Source organism: Myotis daubentonii, chromosome 13 (assembly GCF_963259705.1).
Source record: "Myotis daubentonii chromosome 13, mMyoDau2.1, whole genome shotgun sequence".
In the NCBI taxonomy this organism is placed as follows: Eukaryota; Metazoa; Chordata; class Mammalia; order Chiroptera; family Vespertilionidae; genus Myotis; species Myotis daubentonii.
This window is the reverse complement of record NC_081852.1, coordinates 59332436-59351335: the sequence shown is the minus strand read 5'-3', so window position 1 is coordinate 59351335 and position 18900 is coordinate 59332436. Positions and strand designations below refer to the sequence as shown.

At 54.6% G+C, this 18900-nt stretch overlaps 2 protein-coding genes across 4 annotated transcripts in view; both read left to right on the top strand.

Annotated features, from left to right (window-relative positions):
* PWWP2B (PWWP domain containing 2B) overlaps positions 1–1126 on the top strand; it is a 53667-nt gene extending 52541 nt beyond the window's left edge. The window contains exon 5 of the transcript XR_009448285.1: positions 90–1126. The gene's annotated coding sequence lies outside the window, so the exon portion shown is untranslated. The remainder of the gene's footprint in view (positions 1–89) is intronic.
* A 6143-nt stretch (positions 1127–7269) lies between these two features.
* Positions 7270–18900, top strand: part of INPP5A (inositol polyphosphate-5-phosphatase A) — a 144074-nt gene continuing 132443 nt past the window's right edge. Inside the window, exon 1 of one of the 3 annotated variants that reach the window (XM_059661660.1) lies at positions 7270–7617. In XM_059661660.1, coding sequence (XP_059517643.1) covers positions 7543–7617 — 75 coding nt within the window. In that variant the 5' untranslated portion in view covers positions 7270–7542. The remainder of the gene's footprint in view (positions 7618–18900) is intronic. The other 2 variants (XM_059661658.1, XM_059661659.1) reach the window with 2 other exon arrangements.

The window sequence follows — 18900 nt, the reverse complement described above, 5'->3', positions numbered from 1 at the left end:
TCTTTTCTTTCTCCCACTGTCTCCTTTTCTTTTCTTTCTCTCTCTTTCTGCATTTCTCTCATTCTCTTTCTCTTTCTTCTTTTTCTCAGAAAAGCTAGCTTCAAAATATAGCCAGAGTTACCCTAGCCTGTACCCAGGACACATCTTCGGACTGGGACCATCCACCGTGAACATGATGAGGTAAATACAGAGGAAAGAGCCAGGTGTCCGGCGTGAGTGTGAACGTCCCAGGATCCGTGAGGGGCCGGCAGGGCGTGGCTGACTCGGTGTGCTGCCAAGTCCTCCCCCAGGCCAAATGCTTCTTCCAGTGGCCGTGAGTGACTCTTGCTCCCTGGCACCAGACTGAGTGCTGCCGCCACTTGTGACTGGCCGGGGCCACCAGCTCCCTGCGGCTCTCATGCCCTCCCTGCTCCCTGGTGCTCACTTTCAGCGAATGGAAGTGATGTTCCTAGTGTTGGGGGAAGGCCAGCCCATGCCTCCCGCCCCCTACCACACAGTGTCTTCCTGTTCCTCTCTGGTGGCTTTCCATCACCCTCCTTGCAGTTCCCAAGTGGAAAGTCTCAGGGAAGAATCCTGCCCTCAGTGCCTGCCTCCTCTTCGCTGAGCGGTGGCTGAAACTGCTCTCAGCCGACAGAGAAACTGACCCTCAACTGCCAAAGCCAAGTCTGAAGCCCAGCCCAGGGCCACGGCTTCTCTCCAGGCCTTGGAGTACTGGCCACCAGCATCGAGTGACGGCAATGCACCAGCGTTTCTACCACTTTCCTTAAAACAAAGGAAACCGCGCGCTGACAGCACATTATTAGCGTGGGCCCCCCAGAGCAAACCGTAGCTAGTTGCTCCAAACAAATCACTGAGAAACGAATTCTAATAGAGAGGAAGATGTAATGTATACAAGTAATGAGATTTCATTTTGAACAGGCCACTGCTCAAAAGACCATAAAAATTTAACAGAAGGGTATCTTCTCATTGAACCATTGCAACTTAGTGAGAGCCTTTATCTGAGTTCACTGTTTATTCATCCGTCCTCTCACTGCCACCGCGTCTCCGCGTGTGCCACACGCACTTCCAACAAGCAAACCCGCTCCACAGCGGCCGGCCTCGGAGCGAAGACCCGCGTGTCACAAACTGCTGTTGATCAAGGGCCTATACTTGTGGGCTTTTTTTTTTGGTTTCTTTAAAAGTAGTGCCAGGATATGTTTGAAGTCTCAAAGATCTGAACAATGGACAATGGAGATGACTCTTTATAAGAGCTGATTTCAGTAATACAAAGTTGCCAAATAGAAATTACAGCTGAGTTGAGAAGCTTGGAAAACGTAGGCTGTTGATTGCCAACACGAGCGGCGCTGATTGTCGGAGCAAGAGCTGGCGCTTCTAACGTGGGCATCGGGAAAACATCGCGGCGTTCTCGCTTTCCCTCCGCGGGAGCCCACGAGACTGGGAGCTGTGGCAGCTGGAAAGGGCGTTGCGAACTCAGACACAGGTTTCCCACATGGGACTTTCCTGGCTTGGTCTTCGTTATTATTTGGGACTCAGTGATTCTGGAACCTACTTGCCCTTTGGACATGAAGGGTTTGCCCCTGGCTGGGACGTGTCCCTGAGCAGGGGGCATCACCCCAGCAGGCGTCCCGTGAACAGCCCCTGCTCGCCCGAATCCTGGGGCGTGCACCAGTTCCTGCCTGCGTCATTTCATGTAAATGCATTTGGCCCTGCCAACGTCTGTTTCTGCCAGAGAGGAGTTCACGGCTTCACCCCAAAGACAGGCCCCATGTGCTTCCACGTGCACCTGATTGCAGTGGCGACCAAGAGAATCCAAAAATCACTCTAATTTCCTGCACAGTCAGTGGATGGCAGCATTGGGGACGCTGACAGTGCAAGTGGCAGAGGAGGCCAGGGTTCGAGGCTCCAGCCTGACGGGGACCTCAAACCTGTTGGGAACAATTATGGGCTACGTGGCCTACATGGATCTGATTAACTTATGGAGCTGATTAACGATAGGAGCTGAGTGAGGACCAACCCAAAGGAGGAGCTCGGAGGGCCCGTGAGAGCAGAGTGGGAGTCTTGCGGACTGAGCACCAACATGGTGTCCCTCTCCGTTTCTTTAGCTCTTTTAAATTTCAACCCACCTTGTTTCGTAGTCTTTATTGCAGAAGTCTTGTACCTATTTGTTACATGTATTCCTACACATTTTAATTTCTATGCTGTAATAAATAGAAATGATTTAATTTTTTTGTCCAAGGTTCATTTTTGATACATAGCAATACAATTAATTTTTGAACATTGATTTGTATTCCCTGACCTTGTTAAATTCACTTATTTAGTAGCATTTTCTGTGGATTACTTAGGATTTTCTTTTTTTTTAATATTATTTTTTTATTGATTTCAGAAAGGAAGGGAGAAAGAGAGAGGAGAAAGAGAGAGAAATAGAAACATCAAGGATGAGAGAGAATCATTCATCAGCTGCCTCCTGCACACCCCACACTGGGGATCGAGCCCGCAGCCTGGGCATGTGCCCTGACCGGGAATCCAACTGTGACCTCCTGGTTTATAGGTCAATGCTCAACCACTGAGCCACACCGACCAGGCAGATGCCTTAGGATTTTCTATGCAGATGATCATGTTGCTTGAAACCAAAGGCTGTTTTGGTTCTTTCCAAGCCGAATGCCTTTCATTTCTTCTTCTCACTTGATTGTACAGACAGACCTTTCAGTCCAGTGCTGACTAGACTCGTGAGTGAGCGCTTTGTCTATCAGCACCCAACGTGCTGTGAGCTGGGAAGCTGTCACAGTTCCCGTTATCAGATTCAGGAAGTTCCCTTTATTTTCAGTTTTCGGAGAGGTTTGTGTTGTCTTTTTTAATCACAAAAAGGATGTTAAATTTTTGTCACATGCCTTTTCTGAATCAATCGACCTGATCATGCAAAGTTGGAAGCATCCTAAGTTATAGCACCAAGGTGTCACCCTCGAGGTGAATGCGAATGTAGCTGTCGGGTGACTGCTACCCGGGCATTCGACCACATTGGGGGAGTTTTCAGTTGTACCAGAACGCGCTTGCATAATGACGCTGGGTTTACAAAAAGGGGACAGCGCGTGATCAGAGGGCCCAGTGCGGACTGAGTGTAAACAACCCTCGACAGACGTACCATCAGAACAGTCACAGCGTGTTTTACGTGGGGTGACATGATGAGTGACCGCTCCTCCTTGTCGTGTTCTGTGTGCTGCTCTCTAGTTTTCAAACGTTCTCTGATGAGCATGTGACTTTTATAAGGAAATGCCCAGGAAGTGGGCACAGCGCCACCTAATCAGAGTGACCCTCACGGGTTTCTTGCCTGTTCTCTTGCTGGAATCTCAGCTTCCTGAGGACACGTTCCATCCGCCCTGGTGCTCGGAATAGTGCACAGCTCAGAGAGGGTGCTCGGGGAATGAATGAATGAGTGACTGGGTGGATGGAAGTTTAAGCTGTATGGTGCTGCTGATGGCCAGAGGGCTTGGAGTCTGGCTGGGTTCTGTTCTTGGCTGTGTACCTCCTGTCTGTGGAAAGTTGGCCAGCTTTTAAATCCTGAAGCCTCGGTTTTCTTCTCTGTAAAACATACATACCTCCTACGGCCGCTGTGAGGACTAGGGCTGACTATTGTAAAGCACCTCGCACATGGGTGGGCCCTGCAAAGTGATACCTATTACTACGCAGGGCCAGGGAAGGAACCTGCAACCCAGGTATGTGCCCTTGACTGGGAATCAAACCTGAGACCCTTTGGTGTGTGGGCCGACCCTCCAACCGCTGAGAAACACTGGCCGGAGCAATTGGTTACTATCTTAAACCAAGCAATAATGTGCTGTCCCTTTAAAAAAAATTACAGCATATTGTTGTTTAACAAAAGACTTGGGCCAATCTCCCTCCTGGGAGCCCAGAGAGTACTGGCTGAGCAGGCTGGGTTGGAGCCGGCTGGCTCCTTCTGAGGAATCCGTGTCGCAGCTTTGGCTGCCTCCACCTCCCCTCCTCTGCCCTCCCACACTGAGGGGCTGGGTCCAGATGCCAGTGGGGGCAGGCCTCGTCTGCCGCCGGGTAAGCAGGGCTTTGCAAAACGCATTACTGTTATTATTTTGGCAAAGGTAATACACCAACATGGGACAACGTCCCAAAGGTGAAGAAGGGCACGTAGGACAGGGAGGCCAGCTCACCCAGGACTGTGTGAACGTGGCTGTTAACATGGGCGAGGTCGGCGCTCAATGTCGCTCTGAAAGTCAGGTAGCCCCGGCCCGGGCATGGTGATGGTCGCATGTGTCATTGGTTCATGTGATGCATATCGAGTGTTTCTTCGTGGCGGGCTCCATCAGACTGAGAGGCCCAGCTCGCAGGCTGACGTGTTTCCATAGTGAGATGGGGGATGTGAGGGGAGCTCTTGGGGTGCAGTGGTGGGCACGGAGATCTGATGGAGGAAGGGCATTTGAGAGGCCCATGGCCCTGAGCTGGCCACAGCTCCCACCGACAGCTAGCGGGTGTATGGGAGGAAGGGGGCGGATCTGGAACCTGCTCCTGCCTGCTGGGTTTGACATGTCCTTCCCAGGGGAGCTGCCAGGCAGGCGCACAGAGAAAGTCTCAGGGGTGGGCCTGACGAAGTTGGCCAGTGAGAAGTGCACAGAAGGAAGCAGGAGCCAGGATCACCTAGGGCAGTGGTCGGCAAACTCATTAGTCAACAGAGCCAAATATCAACAGTACAACGATTGAAATTTCTTTTGAGAGCCAGATTTATTAAACTTAAACTATATAGGTAGGTACATTGTTATTAACTTAATTAGGGTACTCCTAAGGCTTAGGAAGAGCCACACTCAAGGGGCCAAAGAGCCGCATGTGGCTCGCGAGCTGCAGTTTGCCGACCACGGACCTAGGGACCCAGGACTTGGGGTGGGGCACCAGCAGGAGCCAGATAAAGAGACTGAGTGTGGTGGGCAGGGAGGGGGAAGACCAAGGGTGCAATTGTCATGCTCTCCAGGGCAGACCCCATTTCCTGCAGGGAGTGGGGTGTGTCAGCCATATTGAAAGTCAGAGGAGACTGGGTATGGGAATGGGGGGGGGGGGGGCTGAATCAAGGGCCAGTGATAACTGTGAGGATGGCCAAGTGGGGGGTGGGTTTGAGAGCCTGGAGGTGGCCTGCTGGGCAAAGACAGGTTGACTTTTAGGAGGAAGTTTACAACAAGGGGAGTAAAAAGAGGGGTGTAGGGCAGAGGAGGATTTTATAGGATCCGAGCCACTGTAGCATGTGTGTGAGCTGAGGACAGGACCCAGCAGGCGATGGCAGGACAGAGAAGGTGCAGAGTAGCCATCAGACGCCGGTGGGCCTGCTGACTCAGCAGGAAGACGTCAGGCTATTTAGGCGCAGTCTCAGCGTAATCGAGTCAGTGCGTGTGCGGGCACGCGTGTGCAGGTGTGCATGTTTCTGGCCAAGGAATGCTAGGGTGTGAGGGAGAAACAGCCGGAGGGGAGGGGAGGTGGCAATGCTACTACTTAGGAAACAGGTTCCCGGCGTTCTCGATGCCCCTACATTTGGTTTCTACTCAGGGTGTCCTTGGCATGTGCTGACTTTGTAAGAAAGTAAAACAAGAGATGCTCTATTCGTCAGCTCCAGAAGCTGTAATACCAGGGGCAGCCTAAACAACAGAAATGGATCTCTCCGTGTTCTGGAGGCCAGAGGTCAAAGGTCAAGTTCCCACAAAGTTTGGTTTCAGGTGAGGGCTCTCTTCCTGGCTTGCAGACCATGCCTTCTCACTGTGTGTTCACATGACCTCTTCTTTGTTCAGGGGTAGGGAGGAGTGGGGGGCCAGTGAGTGCTCTGGGGTCTCTCATAACAACACTAATGCTATTGGAAAAGGGCCTCATCCTTATGACCCCATTTAACCTTAATTGCCTCCTTATAGGCCCCATTGTCATGTATAGCCACACTGGGAGTTGGGGCTTCAATCTAACCTATGAATTTGGGGGGGGGGGACACTATTCAGTCTGAAGCCCACATTCACTGAAACTAATTAGACATTGGTTTCTAAGTCAAACAAGTTTTGGTATTTAGGCTGAGTGCCACTATAAGCAGGGTCCTCAGATGCACTGACAAGGAGAGGTGGTGCCTTCCTTAGTGAGGGAAGGTGACCCCACAGAGCCTGCCCAGCGGGGTCCCAGCCTTGGCAGGTGATGTCTGTCTGTCTGCTGTAATAGGACAGCACTCACATCTCTGATGCCATTGGGCACCGCCATTTACTTGGAAGCGGAAGGCTGGCCTTGCTGGAGCCCAGGGCCAGGGGCTCTGCTTCTTCTCCGTGACACGCTCCATCCCTAAACTGTGCCCACGTAACCCTGGATACCACCCTGTCCCGCTGGGCGGCCGGCACACACGGCTCACATGGCTGCGAGCTCTGGAATCAGCCCTGGGGGAACGGAGATGTTCGTGTCTCCTAAGGATTCAGCAGCTCGATTTGGAAAGCCGGCTGATGATGTTTAAGTATTGATTACAAATGAATTGATATTGAATAAAGTGTACCATTAACGTTACCTTTGGCAGCAGTTACTTGTGACATTTTGTAAGTGTAGCTGTCAGGACATTTAGCTTTACAGATGTGGGGCCCACTCCTTTCCAGGGGCCGAGCCCCAGCACTGGGACTGGCCCACCTCACCACCAGGGCACACAGTGCCTCACCCAGCCACTGCTGGCATCCTGGAACCACCTGGGTCCCAGCTGCACCTTCTGCTGAGCCCCATCCAGGTCAGGCCTGTACCCCTACCCCCTCGCCCCACCCCACCCCTCGCCCCCGCATGGCCTCTTGTTCTTCCATTTCTGAGGGTCCTGACAGGCAGATGCGAAGCCACGTGCTCCAGCTCTCGGGGCGCCGCAGAGCTGGGCAAGCACTGCATACGGGTAACCTGCGGGACACAGGGTCTGAGGCCCATCGAGCTGGGGAACCGTGCGCGGTCCCTTTAAGGAGCACCCTCTAAGCCGGGTCGTGACGTCAGAGCAGTGAGGAGGGCGGAGTCAGAGCGCGGCCAAGGCGCGGGCAAGGGGCCTGGGTGGATTGGGCGGCCGCTGACTGACAGGAGCACTGGCCCACGCAGCCCAGGCCGACGCTGGGGCGCCCCTCGTAGGCCCCGCCCTCGCAAGAACCCGCCCGTCCGCCCGCCCGCGCAGGCCTTCGCAACGCTCCGCCCCCCAAGGCCCCGCCCCTCCATAGGCCCTGCCCTCGGCGCATGCCCCGCCTCGCACACGCCCCGCCCCTGCACGCCCCGCCCCCGCCCCGAAGCGGGCCTCGCCTCAGTGCTCGGCGGCGGCGGCGGCTCTGCGGGACTCTGGTGGCGGCGCTCCTAATGGCTGCGCACGGGCCGCGGTGAGGCGCCGGCGGAGAGCGACGGGCGCGGGCCGCGGAGCAGCCAGAGCGAGCGTGCGCGCAGCCGGACCCCGGCCAGGCCCGGCCCGACCCGCCGAGCCCGCGATGCACCCCGGGGCCGCCCCCCGGCGCAGCTGACGCGCGCCCCGCGGACACCGGCCGGCCGGCCGGCCAGGCCACGATGGCGGGGAAAGCGGCCGCCCCGGGCACCGCGGTGCTGCTGGTCACGGCCAACGTGGGCTCGCTCTTCGACGACGTAAGTGCTTTGGCGGCGCCGGCCCCGGCCCTGAACCCAGGACCCCGGGACCCGGATCTGAGTCCTGGGATCTGGACCCAGAACCCTGGCCCTCGGACCCTGGGACCCTGGGACCCTGGGACCCTGGGACCCTGGGACCCGGACACTGAGCCCTGGGACTCCAGCCCTGAACCCTGTCGGTACCACCCTGCGACCCTGAACCCCAGACCCTAGTGCCCTGAGCTCTGCCTGGAACCCTGGAATCCTAGTCCCCCAGACCCAGCGTCCAAACTCCATAGGTTGAGCCCCAACCCCTGAACCCAGGTCCCCGAACCCCAGTCTTCATCCTTGTCCCAGGTCCCCAAACCCTGACCCTAGAACCCTCGTCCAGGAACCTCAAACCCCTAACCTGGCGCCAACCCTGGTCCCAGAATCTTGACCCCAAAACCTTAACTCTGAGCTCTGGTCCCCAAACCGCAGCCCCTGACCTGTGGCCTCTGATTGACGGCTGACCCTCCATGGCCCTGGCCCCTGGCCAGCCTGCCTGTCTCCCTGTCTGTCTGTCTGTCTCGGACAGCCCCCGGGGTGCCGGCACCTCGCCTTTCCCCGCAACTTAGTGCCTCTCTAGCTCCCAGAAGAGGGGCTGCTTGTGGGAAGCCCTGGCCGGCTTTGCTGCCGCTTGAAGGAGAGAGATGCTGAGAAGCTCTTCGTGCCTAGAAAGGGGTGCTGACTGCACAGGCCCTTCACCTTCCAGGGCCTCCCCCCCAGGCCCCAGGCCGCCCCTGGGATGAGGGAGCGAGGCGGGGGCCGCAGCTCGGAGGCCGGCCAGGGCTGACCTAGTTCGGCATTTCAGCTGTTGGTACTTAAACTGCCAACCCAAATAAAGCAGCGTGCTGCTCCGAAGGGGCGTGCTGGTGGAGGAGAAAAGGGGATGGCACCGTGGGCCCTGCGCGTCCTCCCCGCCCCTCCCTAGGTGAGCAGTGGGTGCCAGGCCGTAGGTGGTGTGGACCCCCGACTCCAGTGTGACTTAGACTCGGAGGGTGGCGGGGGGGATGGTTCTTGCCCTTTCCCCGGCAGTAGCTGTGGGCGAGGTGTTTCGGTGAGCTAAGCCGTGTTCTGGGGAGGTTTGATTTTATTAATAAAAGGTAGGCGCTATTTTTGTGTATTTCTCATTTTAACTTCCAGGAGCCCAAGCATTATACTTCCCTGCTGGAGATGAACTGCTTTCCCTCTGACTTTGTCACAGACAACTTTATCTAGTTTCGTGTTTGATAAATTTCTTCAAAAGTGCCCGGTATGGGTGTGTGTCTGTATATTTAGCATTCTATTCTCGGCTTTCCAGTAACATGCCACTGTACCATGGCTTTGCTCAGATGATTCAGATCCGTTAGCTGTGGCTTCAAAGCCTCAGAAATGTCAGGAAAATTAAGCATGGTGGGGCATTTCGGTCTCCGAGAGAAAAGAATTTTGCTGCGCAAACATTCTTCCCTGTAATCTTTGATTCTGACTTCTAGCATTTTTGTTGTGTTTCAAGTGTATACACACACTTCTCTCTGTTGACATCAAAATAGGTAACTTCATTTACTCATGTTTAGCAACATGTTGTCTTTGAATTTTCATTTTCTTAAATGCTATAGGAGTTTTGCATTATGTTTACATCTAGAAGGAACATTTGTTTTTGAAAACAGTGCATAGGTTAATTCTGCAAGATGTCTTTGAATTGAAGGGCTAGTAAAGAGGTATCTGTAACACAGGTTTCTTTTTTAATTTAAATATACTTTTATTGATTCAGAGAGGAGAGGAGAGGGAGAGAGAGATAGACACATCAATGATGAGAGAGAATCACTGATCAGCTGCCTCCCACACTGGGGACCAAGTCAGCAACCCAGGCATGTGCCCTCGACTGGGAACCGAACTGTGACCTCCCAGTTACAGGTTCACAGGTCGACCACTGAGCCACGCCAGCCAGGCTGTAGCACAGGTTTCTTACTGTGTGGAGCAGCCCGAGGGAGGGAGGGAGCGTCCCCAGTCAGTGGCAGCAGGGTGGGCATGACATAGTCTCACCCATGTGCCATGTGATGCTTGTGGAAGAGACGCCTGGACATGAAAGAGGCCAATTCTTGAAGGAGATTGTGATTCCTTGGTTTATGTAGTAGGTTTCAGGAGATCTGCTTGGTGACACTGTCTTCGCATGACATGTGCCCATATTGACCAACACACTCTAGATCAGCGGTTCTCAACCTGTGGGTCGCGGCCCCTTTGGTGGTCGAACGACCCTTTCACAGGGGTCGCCTAAGACCATCCTGCATATCAGATATTTACATAATGATTCACAACAGTAGCAACATTACAGTTATGAAGTAGCAACGAAAATAATTTTATGGTTGGGTCACAACATGAGGAACTGTATTTAAAGGGCCAGAAGGTTGAGAACCACTGGTCTAGATGGTGTTGAGGCCTGGGAGGGATTCTTTCTTGACAGTTTCAGCATCTGGGAAACCAAGCTCCAGGTTGTGGCCAGAGCATTGCCTCTTCCTGGAGGGCAATGGATCGAGGAGGAAGGTGTCTGAGTTAGAAACACACGTGCCCTGTTGTGAAGGACAGTTTTCCTTTTGTGCACAAGTGCTAGGTGATGTGTTTTTGCTTTTGTGGTTTTATCGTCTTCCCTTGTTACCCCCACTGTCACCCCCCAGAGGTGACCACTGTTAAGGTCTGGGTGTAGACTTTAACCATGTGTTGCCCCTAACATCCTACTCTCATCTCATCATCACTCGTGGCTCTGTTATGTCTCCATGGAGGGCCCTCAGGTTGCTCCTCACCCTGTGATGACAGACGAAGGTGTGATAAATACCTACAATACCTTGGTTCTCAAATGTTTGCCTCTTACTTTCTTAAAAATTATGGAGGACCTCAAAGAGTTATTAGTTACGTAAGTTACAACTACCAATATTTACCATCTATCAATAGGTAGAAACAGAAAAAAAAGCTGAACCTGAGAAAGTTGCATTAGCTGTGAGGACATCATTGCACCTCAGACACCCCCTGGAAAGCCTCCGTTCACTCAGGAGACAGTGGGATGGGAACGGGAAGTCATTGCATTGTATTATTACGAACATGGCCGTGACCGGTTAACCACTCACCAAGTCTCCTGGGGCTTCCTTCCGGTGACCTCTGCCCTAGCTGTGGCTCTTCCCAAACCTGCATGGCCATCTCCCTGCCTGGGGTTCTAGACATGGCTGGGGGTGCCTGGGGCTTTTCCAGGTTCACAGAGAGCCCTGTGGCTGTTCTGTAACCCCCGTGGCACTTCCACTTGCCTGGAAGGTGGTGGCAGGGCTGCGTACCTAATTGTTTTCCTTGGGGTGGCTGGATTTTGACAAGTGAGGTTTCTTGCTTTAGGCTCTTTACATATTGGTTTGGAGTGAAATGAGAGGGGAAGTTTCACAGCCGAGGTTTCAGAGCTGGTCCCACCCTTACATGGTAAGACTGTTTCTTGGGAAGGAGACCTAGCCAGGCAGTAGAATTTTGAGAGCACAGCTTGCTTTCGGGTATCTGCCTGTAAGGACTTTGTCCTGCTACTTACTTGGGGCTAAATGTCAGCTTTGAGCTGATTTCCCTTTTTGCTTGGTCAACCCCTGCGCAGCCCTCTACCCAGGGTTTGCAGACCGGTTGTGCAACTGGGCTCTGCTGAGGATTCTCTAACGAGGCTGCAGGCCTCTCAGGGCCTTGTAGACAACAGGTGTCTGTGAGCTGCTATCCTGGGCTGAGCAGGGTGGGCAGCACCTGGGGCACAGTCCCTCTCTTCCCGGCACGATCAGTTTTGTCCTCCTTGCCCTAGTTGTAGCTCCACCCCGAAAACTCCCTGAAAGCCACGGCCTCTCCTGCTGTTGTGGGGTTCCTCACTTCCACCGCTCGCTGCCCTCAGCCTTCTCCCAGCTCTGCCCAGCACAGCAGGCTTGGTGGGGTGACTGGCACCTGTGCCAGAGGATCCCTGCTTCTTCAAGGACTTCTGTTTGGTGATGGCTTCACTGAGATGGCCGTCACATGCCATACACTTCAGCGTGTCCGTGTCGACCAGTGGTTGACTGTATCCACAGAGTTGTGCATCTCTCACCAGCCAATTTTAGGACATTTCTTGTACCTGAAAAAGAAACTCAGTAACTTAGCTGTCCCCTTCCTCATTCTCTCCATATCCCTGAACCCCAGCCTCTGGCAACCATCGTCTCCTGTCCATCTCTAGGACATTTCCCACATGGAGTCACTCATGTGGCCTTTTGCATCTGATTTCTTTCCCCAGCGTGTTCTCAGTGCTGGCGTATGTCAGAGCCACATTCCTGTTCAGGATGAGCGCTCATCTCCTCTTGGACACACCAGTCTGTTATCTCCCATCCATGATGGGCACCTGGCCTGCTCCACCTTGACCATTAGCAATAGTGCTGCCATGAGCATCTGTGCCCAGGTTTTTGCATGGACGTTCATTTTCTTTCTCCTGGGCATGTGCCTGGAGGGGGCTGCGGCTGCTTGCTGACTCCTTGTGGAGCCTGTCGAGAGCTGCTCGCTGTTTCCAGGGCGCCGCCCCGCAGTGCAGCTCACCTGCCCAGTCCCAGAGCTGCAGTTGCTCCACATCCTGCCAGCACTCCTAATTATGTCCTTTTTCAATGACTCCTTCCCTAGCTGCTTGGACACCCATCATTTGGCTCTTGTTCTCACCCCCACCTCCCAGCATTGCCACTTTTTTCCAGCCTTACTCACCTTCTGGGAGCTCAGCTAGACTCAGGCCTCTCTATGTGGACACCCAGGAGGTAGGAGAGGACCCAGATCCTGAGCCCAGCATACAGTGCTGTCGCCTGGGGCAGCCCAGTGCACAGGCCAGTGCCTAGTCTTCCAAGAGATGGGGGAAGCAGCAGTCCTTGTCTACGAAGCCCGAAGCAGGCTCTGGTGTGCCGGGCAGGCGGGGGCTGACCGGCGACCTCCTCACAGTCTCCCTCCCTGCTGTCCCGGGCCCCTGGTCCCATGGGGGTTGCCTGTGGCATTATTGCTTGTGACCTAAGATCTGAATGTACTTTCTGTTTGCCCAAGTTTGGGACTCTGTTTGTAGACGGGGTCCTGCCCATCCACGGTGGTAGGATCAGATATACGGTGATCCCAAGTTTGGTACAGTTATGGGCTGCTTTCTCTGCTCCACACCTCACCCTTTACAGCACCGTGCCATGCCTGCCTTAGATGTGGTTCTCATTGGAAGTCAACATGGCGAAGGTCTATGTGCAGCCACACTCGCCTCCTGGTCCTCCTGCCCGACGTCCTGGATCTCACAGGCGGAGCTCTGAGCTGTCGGCCAGCCTCTGAGAGCTCACACTGTCATCTGTGGGGTTTCCTGTTTTTATCGGCTCTCCAGTTGCTGAGGGAGGGTTTAGATCACTGGGTGGGGGAGGCACTTCTTCGATGTAAAGTATTAAATATTTTTCTTGTTTGAATCCAGTGAAGTGAGCACTGCAGGTCGGCCTGCTGGACAGCCCTGGAGGACAGGGACATGTCTACTGCCTCTCAGCCTAGGATCTGGCAGGGCGCCCTGAGAAAGGTCTCTCCACTTGAGTTTGGGGCTTGCATGCCCACATGGCACACACCATCAGCATGGGGCCTGCATGGCCTTCCTGGAGCTGGGGAGGAGGGGCCATGCAGCCCTGGGGTCTGACTCCGGTGGGTGATGGCCGGGTTTCGGGGAGAGAGACCTGTTCTAGGATGACTCAGAAGTACAGGAATCAGACCAGGCCTGCCTCCAGCGGATTGCCCCTTTAGAGCCCACTGACCAGAAGGGGAGATGATGAGAGGTCAGTGCTGCCTGGGAGGAGGTGTCAGGGCCCCACAAGGGACTACAGGGTGATGGCTTAAAAAAAAAACTTTATCGTTGAAAGTATTACATATGTCCCCTTTCCCCCCATTGATCCGTTATAGCCTGCCCTCGCCCCCTGCCCCAGGCTTTCACCACCCTACTGTCTGTGTCCATAGTTATGCATATATGCATACAAGTTCTTTGGTTGATCTCGTCCCATGGTGGTAGCTTTTTAAATGTTGACTACCTCAGTGTCTGCCTGGGCGGGCTGATGGCAAGGTCTCCTGTTGGGAGGTGGGCTTGGTCCAGGATGGGGTCCAGTAGTGGGGGTCAGCGAGGGGCCTGGTGGCTAATCAGAAAGGCAGCAGAGGGTCTGAGCAGCATCTCGGTCACCCACCTGCACTGCTTTATAAAGTTTAAAATTTGGTTTGGGAGATGAAAATGGCACTGAAGCAGAGTGTCCACTGGGAGGGGCTGCACGGGAGGGGCCCACAGCTCCATCCATCACAGGGAGGAGGCGAGCAGACTGTGCAGGGTGGAGTGGCACTGTCCCATCCTGACCTCACTTTGTGTGGGGTGTGCATGTGACCAGGGATGATGTGGGAAGTGGCTCAGGTCCCCAGAAGTGAGTGACAGGTCCTACACCAAAGCTGGTCTGGGTGCTGCACAGACTGGAGTTTCCTAGGCTGACGAGGTGCCCTAGCTGTCAGGGAAGCACACTGGTGCCTCCCACGCTGGAGGGAAATGCTGCCTCCGGTTCTGGTTTTCCCTTCAGTGAATAAGAATAAGTTCCTCTCCTCTCCAGGAGCAGGGCCTTGGGGTCAGACTCTCACTGGTGGGCCATTGTGATCCTGGGCTTGTCTTCTTGGGCCATCAAGTTCCCGATGAGGGGTTGGGGATGCCACCCAAGCTATAAAGTGCAGTCCCCTCCCCGTCTGAGCAGAATGCCCTGTGGTTGGGGTGGCTCGCCCTGCTCTGCTGTGGCACCAAGAAGCCTATGCCGAACCTGCCCCTTCTTCCATCTGCACCCTGGCCCTGGTTATTTCCTGCCCACCGGGCCTTCCTGGCTCATCTTGCTCTGACCCGGGAGCATGGGAACTGGTGTCTGGGGCTGTGTCTTGGAGGTCTAGCCCTGGCTTTGGCTTCCAGGTTCACTGGTGTGGGCTCGGACAAGCCTCCTTCCTGCCCTACCTCTCAGCCTCTAAATGGCCAGCAGTTATTCTGGGAACCGAAGGGGATTTAAAAGCAGAAGGCATGGCTTGGGCCCAGGTCTTGGTGGAGGGGAAATCCGCTCTAATGCCCTGTGGGAGGCCACACTCCAGTGTCTGTGAGGACATGCAGTGGCACAGGGAAGTGTGGAGGTCTCTGCCTTTCATCACATGTGACTGTGGGCATGTGACTTAACCTCTTTCTGCCCATGTGTGTGTCAGGAAGGTAGGAATGAAACCCAGCACGGTGGCTGCAGCAGGTACAGGAGGGAACGGAGGCCCTGACAGGTGTGTGGCATTGGTGTTGTCACGTGTCCCTGGGTGCCTCCTTGGCAGGTCTCTGTCCTCTCCTTCCTGGCAAGGGCCTCCTGTGTCCAGGGCTGAGCAGTGCTCAGGCTGCCTGGTTGTTCCACCAGCTGTCCCTGATTGTGCCAAAGGGACGGCTTGTTGTGCCCCACCCGGCACCTGTAGCGATGCTGGATGGTCCTCTGTTGCCTGGACAGGACGTGCTCCTCCTTCCTCGAGGGGCCCCTTTGCCCTCCTGCCACCAGCTCTGTGCAGCACTTCCCTGCCCCACCCTGAATTGGGTCCAGGTTTGTGTTTCGGTCCATTCAGTCTTCCCTGTTGATATTGATCTCATCACATGACATTTCACTCAGGTGTGCTGGCCTCTGACCTGCAGTGGCAGGGGCGGGATTCTCGGGATTCTATGTAGATGGTTGTGGAGGCAGAGTGGACACAGCTCTGGGGGATCAAAAGAGCTGTGAGGCCACTGGGTTCCTGGACCCTGCTGTGTTCAGGCCCACCAATGCCCCTGTCAGAGCGTGGGTGGGGCTGGGCAGCCAGTCCTCCAGGCAGTTGGGAAAGGCTGGATCCCTCTGGTAGTATTAGTCCTTAAGAGCAGGCAGTGGCAGGCAGTGCTCCCTGGTAGGGACACGGCTGTCCATAGCCTCCCCTCCCACTGCCCATGGACTGGGTGGACACCAGCCCAGATTGGGGCAGAGAGTGCCTCGTGCAGGTGAATTCTCTGCTCCCAGATTCTGGGTGTGATGGACCATTCAGAGGGCTGTCCCCACCCTCTCTCACTGCCTCCCAAGCATCTCTGATAGTCCTGCTTCCTGGAGGGTTTTGTTCCATGGTGCACCCACCTGGTCATCAAATGCCCTCTCGGGTGGACAGTTTCTGTGAATTGGCAGCCGTGTTCTTGAAATTGCATGGACGAGAGGTTCAGCCCTGCAGGGCAGAGGGTCTGCCCCTTCCTGATAGGCACGTGGCTCTCCTGGTCTGGGCTCATCACCTAGTGAGCACAGTGCCATCACAGGACAATGGGGGCAGGTGTCAGATCCGATGTTTCCAGCTACTTCCTATTAGAAGAACAAGAGGAAACACTACTTGGGTCCTCTTTCTCCATTTAGGGAAAATCTTTTCCCTCTTGTGACTGGAGGTGATGGGCACTCAGGCTCTGAGGCATGCTCGCTAGCCTGCATCAGTGGGCACTGGCTTTATCCAGGTCAGCAAATGTTTACCCAGCACCTGAGTGCAGGGCATCCTCTGCATTTGCTGTGTTGTAATTCGGGATGATTTGGAACTTCCTTTCAGACAGATTCATTTTGTTAAGAATGACATCTGTCCAAGTCACAAATTTGTGGGGACATATGTTTTGCTTTTCTTTTCTCCTTCACTGTTACGGTTTTCAGATCTGTTGCAACTTCCTGTTTTCGCTGTACCGCTGTCACTACCCTCACCCTGCATCCAGGCAGCACATACTGTGCAGAATCCAGGTGAGAGGGGGGCGGCTGGGCTGTATGCGGGGACTGGAGGGTCGTGGTTATTAATGCTGCGAACAGAATCTGGGTGAGCAGTGGAGACTGACCAACCAGGAAACAAAAATAACACCCCGGTGGCCGATTTGATGACTCCAAGACTGTCCCCAGGGCCAGGTAGAGTCTCATCTAATTCTCTGAACCCTCAGGGCTCTGTCCTTATATACATGGCCCAGGGGCACTTGATGTTTTTAGAGGGGGAGTTCTTAGGGCAGGAGGTCTGGGCTCCATGTAGGTCAGCCTGGGGTCCTCCCATTTTCAGCCTCCAGGTTTTGGGTGGTTCTGCTGTGTTGCCCAGGTTCAAGTTTGACTGAGTTTGCAGGTGTGTGAGTGACGGGGTCTAGGAGAGCTAATTTTTAGGGATTATTAATGGCTGGTCCCAGCCCTGGCCGGTGGATCAGTGGTTAGAGTGTCAGTCTGTGCACCAAAGGGTCTCAGGTTGGATTCCAGGTCAATGGCAAAATGGCACGTACCTGGGTTGTGGGTTCGCTCCCTGCCCCCAATAGAGGCATGTGTGGGAGGCAACCAGTTGATGTCTCTCTCTCTCATCAATGTTTTTATTTCTCTCTCTCCCCCTCTCTCCTGCCCTTCCACTCTCTGAAAAGCAATGGAAAAAGTATCCTCATGTGAAGATTAAAAAATAAATAAAAATAAATTTTAAAAAATAGCTGGTCCCAGTGGCCTTTCATTCACTCATATTTAGTGAGCTCCTCCTTGGAGTTGGGCCCCTTCCAGGGGCTGGAAGTGCAGCAGGGGGCACCCCTGAGGCCCCCCGGTAGTGGTGATCCCATCAGCACACTGCCTCTGTGGGCATCCTCTGAATTGTCTGGGCAGAGTGGCCTAGTGCTGGGAGCAGCCTATGGGCCCCTTGGGGGAGGCCCCCAAAGCCCCTGTGTGCTGCCTTCCCTGCTTCACCGCCTCCCCGCCCCCCCTCCCCCCAATTTTTTACACTTACCCCATCAGTCCTAATCTAAGACAGGAGCGGTCTATGGGGTAAAGTCTGGAGAGCAGGTGATGTCACGGAGCATGAGGCAACAGAGAAGGTCAGGAGAGGTGAGGACTGGAGGCGGCTTGAGAGGGCGTCCTGGGAGTCTGGGAGGGGTGCTTCAAGAAGGGCTTGCTGTGCGTGAGAGGAGTGGGGCCCCGGGCATATCCAGGAGCCAGCAGGCTGAGCCATGGTTTGACTGCAGAGTTGAGATGCCTGGCATGTTGTCAGGACTGTCGCCCTCTGAGGCAGGGGTTCTGCTCTTCTGGTCTTATCGGGATGAGGCACAGCCCACCGTTAGGACAGAGGGGGCCTTGCACGGGGCAGCCTGGCTCAGGGCTTGCGCTCTGGTCCCTGGGTTGTCCCAGTTGCCAAGCACAGCAGGAGATGGACTTTAGGGTGACTTAGGATGCAAGAAATGCCCTGGGTGTGGAGACCACAGGTGGCCTCCTTGGGCAAGTGGCCAGGGTTGGGGTGAAGGCTTTGGAGCATGGGAGCTACCCCGGGGAAGTAAGGAAGGAGTGCCCATTGGGGCCACTTCGGGGCCGAAGCAGAGACTTGAAACAGGGAGCGGGCCTGCGTGGGAAGTACGGGGCTGGCGGGGTAGTGAGTGAAGGAAGCTGCAGGCTGGGAGGCAGCGTGCGTCTGATTGGTTCGAGCCCCAGTTTCTTTTGTGCACTGGGGACTGCAGCTGATGACCCCACTTCTGGGAAGACATGGTTAGAGCCAGTGCCTCTGCCTTGGCCCCGCTGTTGTCCTCCCCAGGGCGGGGCCTTCAGTGTGGACGTCAGCTCCTCCTGCATGCACTCAGGCCAGCCGAGCTGCCTGGGCTCTATCGGTATTTTGAAAGCTCCTGATAAGTGAGTCAGTCCGGAAAGGGAAGAAGGGGGGCTCAGGCTAGGCCAGAGGGTGAGGAGCTCAGAGCAACTCAGGGCAGTGCAGCCGGGAGCATCAGTGTCCTTGGAGGGAGGGGTCCACCCAAGGCAAGGCACACAGGAGTGGCCCTCAAGGCTGGGGTCTGCTGTGGACCGCCTCCTGAGGAACCACGGACGACAAACATGAAAGCACCAACACATGTACTTTCCATTTCTATCATTTAATGTAATAAATTCCACATGGGGAGAAAGTTAAAAATGTATCCCAGTTTCTAGGAGAAAATTGATGTCTGGACCCTAACCTTGCTAATTTTAGTTTTCTATAATGAGAAAGGCCTGTGGAGTCACTCAAAAAGCCCGAAACTCCTCGTCTATATTCTGTATGGCATTCAAACTGTTTTCAGCAGAGCCAGCGGGCAGACCTTGACTGTCTTCAGTGCTTGTGGCAACTGCTGCATCAGGAACCTGTACTGTGGGTGAAGGACAAAGTTTTATCTTGTAAGAGACTAAACAGGCACTTCCCTACTGGAATTTAACTTGACTCTAGCCGGGTGTTGCTTTTTACAGAGAAAGTCCAGATCCCAAG